Source organism: Kogia breviceps, chromosome 5 (genome assembly GCF_026419965.1).
Source record: "Kogia breviceps isolate mKogBre1 chromosome 5, mKogBre1 haplotype 1, whole genome shotgun sequence".
Taxonomy (NCBI): Eukaryota; Metazoa; Chordata; class Mammalia; order Artiodactyla; family Physeteridae; genus Kogia; species Kogia breviceps.
In genome coordinates, this window is record NC_081314.1 from 83719405 (window position 1) to 83731473 (window position 12069).

A 12069-nucleotide genomic window follows, 5' to 3' on the forward strand; every position below is an offset into this window, starting at 1 on the left:
GCAAAAGAAAAAAAGTAACAGAGACAAAAGAATAGGGATGGGACCTGCACCTCTGGGAGGGAGCTGTGAAGGAGGAAGTTTCCACTCAATAGGAAACCCCTTCACTGGTGGAGACAGGGGGTGGGCGGGGGAAACTTCGGAGCCACGGAGGAGTGGGCAGCAACAGGGGTGAAGAGAGTGAAATGGAGATATTCCAACACAGAGGATCAGTGCCGGCCAGCACTCACCACCCTGAGAGGCTTGTCTGCTTACCCGCTGGGGTGGGTGGGGGCTGGGAGCTGAGGCTCGGGCTTTGGAAGTCAGACCCCAGGAAGAGGACTGGGGTTGGCTGCATGAATACAGCCTGAAGGGGGCTAGTGCACCACAGCTAGCAGGGAGGGAGTCCAGGAAAAACTCTGGACTGGCCGAAGAGGCAAGAGATCGTTGTTTCAGGGTGCGTGAGGAGAGGGGATTCCTTCCCTGTCTGCCCACAGAAGGCAGAGCACTGCCTAAACGAGATCGAGAGATGGGCATGAGCTGCAGCTATCAGCTCGGACACCAGAAACTGGCATGAAACGCTAACGCTGCTGCTGCAGCCATCAAAAATCCTGTGAGCAGGCTTCCCTGGTGGCGCAGTGGTTGAGAGTCCACCTGCCTATGCAGGGGACACAGGTTTGTGCCCCGGTCCGGGAAGATCCCACATGCTGCGGACCGGCTGGGCCCGTGAGCCGTGGCTGCTGAGCCTGCACGTCCAGAGCCTGTGCTCCGCAATGGGAGAGACCACAACAGTGAGGGTCGCATACCGCAAAAAAAAAAAAAAAAAAAAAGAATCCTGTGTGCAAGCACAGATCACTATCCACACGCCCTCCCCCCAACCCACTCCCCAGGAGCCTGTGCAGCCTGCCACTGCCACAGTCCCATGATCCAGGGACAACTTTCCCAGGAGAACACACAGCATGCCTCAGGCTGTTGAAGTGTCACAGTGGCCTCTGCTGCTGCAGGCTCACCCCGCATTCCAATTATGACTGTACCCCTCCCTCCAAACTGCATGAGTGAGTCAGAGCCCGCTAATCAGCTGGTGCTCTAACCCCATCTTGTTTGGGTGGGAACATAAGCCTGAGGGCAACTTATACGCAGAGGTGGGGCCAAAACCAAAGCTGAACCTCAGGAGCTCTGGGAACAAAGAAGAGAAATGGAAATTTCTCCATGCAGCCTCAGGAGCAGTGGATTATATCTCCACAATCAACCTGAGATACACTACATCTGTGGAATACCTGAATAGACAACAAATCAACCCAAACTTGAGGCGGTGGACTTTGGGAGCAACTGTAGACTTGGGGTTTGCTGTCTGCAACTGACTTGTTTCTGATTTTTATCTTTATCTTAGTATAGTTTTAAGTGCTTTTTACCATTGGTGGATTTTTTTTATTGGTTTGGTTGCTCTGTTCTTTTTTATTACTTTCTTATTTTAATAATTTTTAATTTTAATTATTTAATTTTATTTCTTTATTTATTATTAATTTTTTTTTTTTCTTCCTTTTCTTCTGAGCCATGTGGCTGACAGGATCTTGGTACTCCAGGCTGGTGCCAGGCCTGAGCCTCTGAGGTAGGACAGTCGTATTCAGGACATTGGACCACCAGAGACCTCGAGCCCCACGTAATATCAATCAGCAAGAGCTCTCACAGAGATCTCCATCTCAGCACTAAGACCCAGCTCCACCCAATGGCGAGCAAGCTCCAGTGCTGGACACCCCAAGGCAAACAACTAGCAAAACAGGAACACAACCCCACCCATTAGCAGAGGGATGCCTAAAATAATACTAAGTTCACAGACACACCAAATCACACCGCTGGATGCAGCACTGCCCACCAGAAAGACAATATCCAGCCCCAGCCACCAGGACACCGTCACCAGTCTCCTCCACCAGGAAGCCTACACAACCCACTGACCAACCTTACCCACTGGGGGCAGACACTAAAAACAATGGGAACTACAAATCTGCAGCCTGTGAAAGGAGACTCCAAACACAGTATGTTAGGCAAAATGAGAAAACAGAGAAATATGCAACAGATGAAGGAGCAAGGTAAAAGCAACCAGACCAAAGAAATGAAGAGGAAATAGGCAGTCTACCTGAAAAAGAATTCAGAGTAATGATAGTAAAGATAATAAAAAATCTTGGAAATAGAATGGAGAAAATATAAGAAATGTTTAACAAGGACCTAGGAGAACTAAAGGGCAAACAAACAACGATGAACACCACAATAAATGAAATTTAAAATTCTCTAGAAGGAATCAATAGCAGAATAACTGAGGCAGAAGAATGGATAAGTAACCTGGAATATAAAATAGTGGAAATAACTACCACAGAGCAGAATAAAGAAAAAAGAATGAAAACAATTAAGGACAGTCTCAGAGACCTCTGGGACAACATTAAATGCACCAACATTCGAATTATAGGGGTCCCAGAAGAAGAAGAGAAAAAGAAAGGGACTGAGAATATATTTGAAGAGATTATAGTTGAAAATTTCCTTAACATGGGAAAGGAAATAGTAAAGTCCAGAAAGCACAGAGAGTCTCATACAGGATAAATCCAAGGAGAAACATGCCAAGACACAAATTAATCAAACTATCAAAATTAAATACAAAGAAAGAACATTAAAAGCGGCAAGGAAAAACAACAAATAACATACAAGGGAATCCCCATAAGATTAACAGCTGATATTTCAGCAGAAACTCTGCAAGCCAGAGGAAGTGGCAGGACATATTTAAAGTGATGAAAGGGAAAAACTTACAACAAAGATTACTCTACCCAGCAAGGATGTCATTCAGATTTGATGGAGAAATTAAAACCTTTACAAATAAGCAAAAGTTAAGGGAATTCAGCACCACCAAACCAGCTTTACAACAAATGCTAAAGGAACTTCTCTACACAGGAAACACAAGAGAAGGAAAAGACCTACAAAAACAAAGCCAAAACAAATAAGAAACTGGTAATAGGAACATACTTATCAATAATTACCTAAAATGTAAATGGATTAAATGCTCCAACCAAAAGACAAAGACAGGCTGAATGCATACAAAAACAAGACCTGTATACATGTTGTCTACAAGAGACCCACTTCAGACCTAGGAACACATACAGACTGATAGTGAGGGGATGGAAAAAGATATTCCATGCAAATGGAAAACAAAAGAAAGCTGGAGTAGCAATTCTCATATCAAACAAAATAAACTTTAAAATAAAGACTAATACAAGAAACAAAGAAGGACACTACATAATGATCAAGGGATCAATCAAAGAAGAAGATATAACAATTGCAAATATTTATGCACCCAGCACAGGAGCACCTCAGTATATAAGGCAAATGCTAACAGCCAGAAAAGGGGAAATCGACAGTAACACAATCATAGTAGGGGACTTTAACACACCAATGGACAGATCATCCAAAATAAAAATAAGGACACACAAGCTTTAAATGACACATTAAACAAGATGGACTTAATTGATATTTTTAGGACATTCCATCCAAAAACAGAACACACTTTCTTCTCAAGTGCTTATGGAACATTCTCCAGGAGAGACCACACCTTGGGTCACAAATTAAGCCTTTGTAAATTTAAGAAAATTGATATCATATCAAGTATCTTTCCTGACCACAACGTTATGAGACTAGATATCAATTAAAGGAAAAAACTGTAAAAAATACAAACACATGGAGGCTAAACAATATGCTACTAAATAACCAAGAGATCACTGAAGAAATCAAAGAGGAAATCAAAATTATCTAGAAACAAATGACAATGAAAACACGATGACTCAAAACCTATGTGATGCAGCAAAAGCAATTCTAAGAGGGAAGTTTATAGCAATACAATCCTACCTCAAGAAACAAGAACAATCTCAAATAAACAACCTAACCTTATTCCTAAAACAATTAGAGAAGAACGTAAAAAAACCAAAGTTGGCAGAAGGAAAGTTATCATAAAGATGAGAACAGAAAAAAATAAAAAATAAATGAAGGAAACAATAGCAAAGATCAAGAAAACAAAAAGCTGGTTCTTTGAGAAGATAAACAAAATTGATAAAACATTAGCAAGACTCATCAAGAAAAAAGGGAGAAGACTCAAATCAACAGAATTAGAAATGAAAACGAAGTAAAAACAGACACTGCAGAAATACATAAAGGTTTGTGACCACCTAGAGGGATGGGATAGGAAGGGTGGGAGGGAGATGCAAGAGGGAGGGGATATGGTGATATATGTATATGTATGGCCGATTCACTTTGTTATAAAGCAGAAACTAACACACCATTGTAAAGCAATTATACTCCAATAATGATGTTTTTAAAAAAAAGAAATAATAGAATCATGAGAGATTACTACAAGCAACAATATGACAATAAAATGGACAACCTGGAAGAAATGGACAACTTCGTAGAAAAGCACAACCTTCCGAAACTGAACCAGGAAGAAACAGAAAATATAAACAGACCAATCACAAGCACTGCAATTGAAACTGTGATTAAAATCTTCAAACGGGGGCTTCCCTGGTGGCGCAGTGGTTGGGAGTCCATCTGCCGATGAAAGGGACGCGGGTTCGTGCCCCAGTCCAGGAGGATCCTGCATGCCGCAGAGCAGCTGGGCCCGTGGGCCGTGGCCGCTGAGCCTGTGCATCCGGGGAGCCTGTGCTCCGCAATGGTAGAGGCCACAGCAGTGAGAGGCCCGCGTACCACAAGAAAAAAAACAAAACAAAACAAAAAAAACTTCAAACAGGGCTTCACTGGTGGCGCAGTGGTTGAGAATCTGCCTGCTGATGCAGGGGACACGGGTTTGTGCCCGGGTCCGGGAAGATCCCATGTGCCGAGGAGCGGTTAGGCCCGTGAGCCATGGCTGCTGAGCCTGTGCATCCAGAACCTGTGCTCCGCAACAGGAGAGGCCACAACACTGAGAGGCCCGCATACTGGAAAAAAAAAAAAATTTTCAAACAAACAAAAGCCCAGGACCAGATGGCTTCACAGGCAAATTCTATCAAACATTTAGAGAACAGCTAACACCTATCCTTCTCAAACTCTTCCAAAAAATAGTGGAGAGATGAACACTCCCAAACTCATTCTATGAGGCCACCACCCTGATACCAAAACCAGACAAAGATGTCACAAAAAAAGAAAACTACAGACCAATATCATTAATGAACATAGATGCAAAAATCCTCAACAAAATACTAGCAAACAGAATCCAATAGCACATTAAAAGGATCATACACCATGATCAAGTGGGGTTTATCCCAGGAATGCAAGCATTCTTCAATATATGCAATTCAATCAATGTGATACACCATAATAACAAACTGAAGGATAAAAGCCATATGATTATCTCAATAGGTGAAGAAAAAGCTTTTGACAAAATTCAACACCCATTTATGATAAAAACTCTCCAGAAAGTAGGCACAGAGGGAACTTACCTCAACATATTAAAGGCCATATATGACAAACCCACAGCCAACATCATTCTCAATGGTGAAAAACTGAAACTATTTCCTCGAAAATCAGGAACAAGACAAGGATGTCCACTGTCATCACTATTATTCAACATAGTTTTGGAAGTTTTAGCCACAGCAATCAGAGAAGAAAAAGAAATAAAAGGAATACAAATCGGTAAAGAAGAAAAATTGTCACTGTTTGCAGATGATATGATACTACACATAGAGAATCCTAAAGATGCTACCAGAAAACTACTAGAGCTAATCAATGAATTTAGTAAAGTAGCAGGATACAAAATTACTGCACAGAAATCTCTTGCATTCCTATACACTAATGATGAAAAATCTGAAAGAGAAATTAAGGAAACACTCCCATTTACCACTGCAACAAAAAGAATAAAATACCTAGGAATAAACCTACCTAAGGAGACAAAAGACCTATATGCAGAAAACTATATGACACTGATGAAAGAAATTAAAGATGATACCAACAGATGGAGAAATATACCATGTTCTTGAATTGGAAGAATCAACATTGTGAAAATGACTCTACCATCCAAAGCAATCTACAGATTCAATGCAATCCCTATCAAACTACCACTGGCATTTTTCACAGAACTAGAACAAAAAATTTCACAATTTGTATAGAAACACAAAAGACCCTGAAGAGCCAAAGCAATCTTGAGAAAGAAAAATGGAGCTGGAGGAATCAGGCTCCCTGACTTCAGACTAAACTACAAAGCTACAGTAATCAAGACAGTATGGTACTGGCACAAAGACAGAAATACTGAGCAATGGAACAGGATAGAAAGCCCAGAGATAAACCCATGCACATAGGGTCATCTTATCTTTGATAAAGGAGGCAAGAATATACAATGTAGAAAAGACAGCCTCTTCAATAAGTGGTGCTGAGAAAACTGGACAGCTACATGTAAAAGTATGAAATTAGAACACTTCCTAACACCATACACAAAAATAAACTCAAAATGGATTAAAGACCTAGCTGTAAGGCCAGACACTATAAAACTCTTAGAGGTAAACATTTACAGAAACGGGATGACACTAAAACAAAATTTGGGAGGAAATTCACAGCCCTACAGGCATATATTAGAAAAGAAGAAAGTTCTCAAATCTGTGACTTCAGTTTCCACCTTGAAACACTAGAAAAAGATAAAATGAAACCCAAGATTAATCAACAAAGGAAAATTTAAAAAATCAAACCAGGAATCAATGAAATAAAATATAGGAAAACAATACAGAAAAGCAATGAAACCAAAAGTTGGTTCTTATGCAAATCAGTGCAGCTGATAAGCTTCTAGCCAGACTAATCAGGAAAAAGTAGAAGACACAAATCACCAATATCAGGGATTTTAAAAGGAGCATCAATACTTATCTCACAGATATTAAATATATGCCAATAAATTTGATGATGTGGGTTACTCATTGCTAAAGAAACAATAAACTTTATTTGGTCATAAATATTTCACTTACCTAAATATTTAAGGAAATGTAATTGGTATTAATATAGCAAATAATGAACCAAAAATTAAGGATACATTCGTATAGCACCTGTTCTTGTCCCAATAGCCAAGATTTTCTGAACTGGATCAAAGGCTAATGCTGTGGGCTGATAAGGAAAACCATGCCGAACTGTCTGAAAGAGAGAAAACAGTGAAAATAGTCATCAGGGAAATAAAAATTTAAATCACAACAAGATACCACTATCCAACCACCAGAATGACTAAAATAATTATTTATTTAACTTTTTTAAAACTACTACCAAGTATTGTTGGTGGGAGTGTAAAATGACACAACCACTTTAGAAAAATGTGCTGTAGTTCTTTAAAAACTAAACATATACCTGTCCTATGACCTAGAAATTCCACTCCTAGGTACCCAAGGAAATGAAGAGCATATGCCCACATAATAATTTGTATAAGTATGCCCCTAACAGCTTTATACATAACAACCTAGAAACAGCCCAAGTGACAATCAACAAGAAAATTCAAAAACAAAACTGTGGTATATGCATACAATAGAATACTACTCAACAATTAAAAGATAAAAACTAATGACAGAAGCCAAAACATGGATGATTCTCAAATATATTATGCTAAGTAAAAGAAGCAATACACAAAGAGTACATACAGTATGATTACATTTATATTAAATTCTAAACAAGTAAAACTAACCTATGGTGAAAAATATCAGAACAGTGGTTGACTTGAGTACTGACTGGAAGGGGTATGAAGGAACTTTATTGAGTGAAGGTAATATTCTATATTTTGACAAGGTTTGAATTACACATGTATATACTTTAGTCAAAACTCACCAAACAGTATAATAAAATTTGTGACAACATATAAATACATATATGAGTGTTCCAGTATAATTCTTTCAACTCCTCTGTATGTTTGAAAGCTTTCATAATAACACAGCAGGAAAGAAAGGAAAGAAAAATATAGAGTTCATAATATCACAAAAGAGATAAGACTAACATGTAAAAAAGGAATATTAAATACCAGACAGGAACTAATTTCAATATGAAATGTGCTATAACTTTTCAAAAAAAATAGAGGACCCACATAGGTCAGGATAAAAGGGATTCTATACCTCGTTCAGCCACATATTTAGTGCCCCCAAAACTATTTTTAATGGAAATATCTGTATAATAAAATATGGCTTTTGTAAATATTTGAAGATGAAAAGATTAACTATAGCAAGTAGTTTATCTAAAACTCATTCCCCAGAGAAAACACAGTAAGGAGTTCATTGCATAAACTCCTCATTTTCTTTTAAAGCATATACGAACGCATATGCATATTAACTAATATATAACCAGATCTGTAATCTGGTTTTCTCACTTAGCAGTATATCATAGAAATATTTCCACAAAAAAATGTTTAGATGTATAATGCTTCAACCTATTTAAAGGTTAAAGAGCTTATTATAGTATGAATATATCACAATGTCTTTAACCAACCAACTACTGTTCTATAACCTCCAAAGAATTCTCAACTAAGTTGGTTAAAAAATTATTACTAAGAAAACCCATTTTCTATTCATGATCCTTAACTGAGGTGTTTCCCTTTTGATTCTGAACTGTCCTTCTTATTTTGACTTATAAACAGAATTGTCAACAGGACGATATTCATAATCTTCATGCAGATCAATGTGGATAACAATAATCAGAATATAGTTTCTCTCAAAAAAAATAGAACAGGTGGGAACACTTCCCAACTCATTCTATGGCCAATATTACCCTGATCCCAGAAACAAAGTCATCACAAGAAAACTAAATACCATTAATTCTTAATTAATATAGGTATAAAAATCCCCAATAAAATATTAGCAAACCAATTCCAGCAACATATAAAAAGGAAATACAATATGACTTGGTAGAATTTATCCCAGGAATGCAAGGTTGGTTTAACATCAAAAAATTAATGTAATATCCTATCTCAATAGAACAAAGGACAAAAATCACATGGTCACCTCAAGAGACGCAGAAAAATTATTTCAGAAAACCCAACACCCATTCATGTTAAAAAGCACTGAATAAATAGAACTGTAGAGAACTTCCTCAATCTGATAAATGGCATGTACAAAAACCTACAGCTAACAACATACTAATTAGTTAAAGAATAAATGCTTCCCCTCTAAGATCAGGAATGAAACATGTATGTCTGCTCTTGCCACTTCTACATCCTATCCAGGGCAATTAGGCAACAAAAAAAGAAAGACATCAGATTTTTTTGAAAAAGGAACTAAAACTAACTGCAGATGACATGATCTTGTGTATATAAGCCTAAGAAATACACTGAAAAATTACTAGAACTAATAAAGAAGTTAAGCAAGATTATAAAATTAATGTAAAAATCAATTATATTTCTATATACTAGCAATGCACTATCCAAAAATGAAATTAAGAGAACAATTTCATTTACAATAGCAGCCAAAGGAATAAAATATTCAGTAATAAAATGAACAAAAGAAGTACAAAACTTACATGCTATAAACTACAAAACACTTTTGAAAAAATTTAAGACAACCTAAATAAAAGGAAAGGCTTCTCACACCCATAGATTAAAATACTCACTATTGTTAAGGTGACAATACTCCACAGATTGATCTTCAGAATCAATGCAATCCCTAACAAAACCCCAGCTGGCTTTTTTTTTTGCAGAAATTGACAAGTTGACCCTTAGATTCATATGGGTATTCAAGAGGCCCAGAATACCAAAATGATCTTGAAAAGGAAGAACAAAGTTGGAGCATTCACATTTTTAAAATTTAGACAAGTCTACAGTAATCAAGAAAATGAGGATCTGGCATAGGATAAACATTTAGATCAATGGAACAGCATTGAGATTCCAGAAATAAATGTTCACATTTTCAGTCAGTTGATTATTGCCAAGGGTGCTAAGACAATTCAATGAGAAATGAACAGTCTTTTAACAAATGATACTGCAACAACTGGATATCAACATGCAAAAGAATCAAGTTCGACTCATATATACAAACTAACTCAAAATGGATCATAGATATAAATGTAAGGGTCAAAACTATAAAAAATTTTAGAAGAAAACATATGCTTAAATCTTAGTGACTTAGGATTAGTCAACGTTTTCTTACATATGACCCAAAAAGCACAAGCAATAAAATGAAAAATAGATAAATTGAACCTCGTGAGAATTAAAAACTTTTGTGCTGTAGAAGATACTATCAAGAAAGTAAAAAGACAACCCAAAGAATGCGAGAAAATATTTGCAAATCATATATCTGATAAGGAATTTATATCCAGAATAAAGAACTCTTACAACTCAATAATAAAAAGACAAATAACTCAATTTAAAAAATGGGCAAAGGATCTTAATAGACACCTATCCAAAAAATATATATAAATGACCAATAAGTACATGGTAAGATGCTCAACATCATTAGCCATTAGGGAACTGCAAATGATATCCACAATGAGCTATAACTGCATACTCACTAGGATGGCTACAAAAAAAGATATTAATACAGGTTGACTAAGACGTAGAGAAATTGGAGCCTTAATACATTGCTGGTAGAAATGTAAAATCATGTAGTTTCTTTGCAAAATAATTTGGCATTTCCTCAAAATGTGAAATAGAGTTACCCTAAAACCCAGTGATTCCACTCCTGGGTATATAACCAAGGAAAATAAAAAAGAAATCCATATAAACTTTTATATAAATATTCATAGCAACATGACTCAAAATATTCAAAAAGTAGAAACAACTCAAATATTCATCAAATGATGAATGAGTAGATGAAATTTGGTATGTCTGTACAATGGAATATTATTCATCAATAAAAGCAACTGAAGTATGATACATGCTACAACAGGGATGTACCTTGAAAATGAAAGAAGCCAGTCATATATTGTATAATTCCACTTACATGGAATGTACAGAATAGAAAAATCTATAGAGACAGAAATTATTGGGTTGGCCAAAAGGTTCATTCCATTTTTTCTGTAAGATGGCTCAAGTAGCTCTTAGTCATCTTTAACTCCATTCAAAAAAATTTTGTTAGATTGTATGTGACAGCTGTCACATCAGTGTGCATTTTTTAAAAGTCATCAAGGGCTTCTCTGGTGGCACAGTGGTTGAGAATCTGCCTGACAATGCAGGGGACACGGGTTCGAGCCCTGGTCTGGGAAGATCCCACATGCCACGGAGCAACTAGGCCCGTGAGCCACAACTACTGAGCCTGCGCGTCTGGAGCCTGTGCTCCACAACAAGAGAGGCCGCGATAGTGAGAGGCCTGTGCACCGCGATGAAGAGTGGCTCCCGCTTGCTGCAACTGGAGAAAGCCCTCGCACAGAAACGAAGACCCAACACAGCCAAAAATAAATAAATAAATAAGCCATCAAAATTGGTGAATTTTTGTGTAGCCATTTTAAAATTGAAGATGGAAGAAAGAAAGCAACGTTTTCAGCATATTATGCTGTATTATTTCAAGAAAGGTAAAAACGCAACTGAAATGCAAAAAAGATTTGTGCAGTGTATGGAGAAGGTGCTGCGACTGATCAAACGTGTCAAAAGTGGTTTGCAAAGTTTTATGCTGGAGATTTCTCGCTGGACAATGCTCCACGGTCAGGTAGACCAGCTGAAGTTGACAGCAATCAAATCGAGACATTAATTGAGAACAGCCAATGTTATACCACTCGGGAGATAGCCGACATACTCAAAATATCCAAATCAAGAGTTGAAAATCATTTGCACCAGCTTGGTTATGTTAATTGCTTTGATGTTTGGGTTCCACATAAGTTAAGTGAAAAAAAACTTCTTGACCATATTTCCGCATGCGATTCTCTAAACATAATGAAAACGTTCCATTTTTAAAACAAATTATGACGGGTGATGAAAAGTGGATACTATACAATAATGTGGAATGGAAGAGATCCTGGGGCAAATGAAATGAACCACCACCAACCACACCAAAGGCCAGTCTTCATCCAAAGAAGGTGATGTTGTTTATACGGTGGGATTAGAAGAGTCCTCTATTATGAGCTCCTTCTGGAAAATGAAACAATCCCAACAAGTACTGCTCCCAGTAAGACCAACTGAAAGCAGCACTT

General features: G+C 37.5%; 1 protein-coding gene across 22 annotated transcripts in view; it reads right to left on the reverse strand.

Moving 5' to 3' along the window:
- Positions 1–12069, reverse strand: part of STXBP5L (syntaxin binding protein 5L) — a 422914-nt gene that overhangs the window by 322721 nt on the left and 88124 nt on the right. For all 22 annotated transcript variants that reach the window (XM_067034516.1, XM_067034508.1, XM_067034500.1 and 19 more), the window contains one exon: positions 7016–7113. In XM_067034516.1, coding sequence (XP_066890617.1) covers positions 7016–7113 — 98 coding nt within the window. The remainder of the gene's footprint in view (positions 1–7015; positions 7114–12069) is intronic.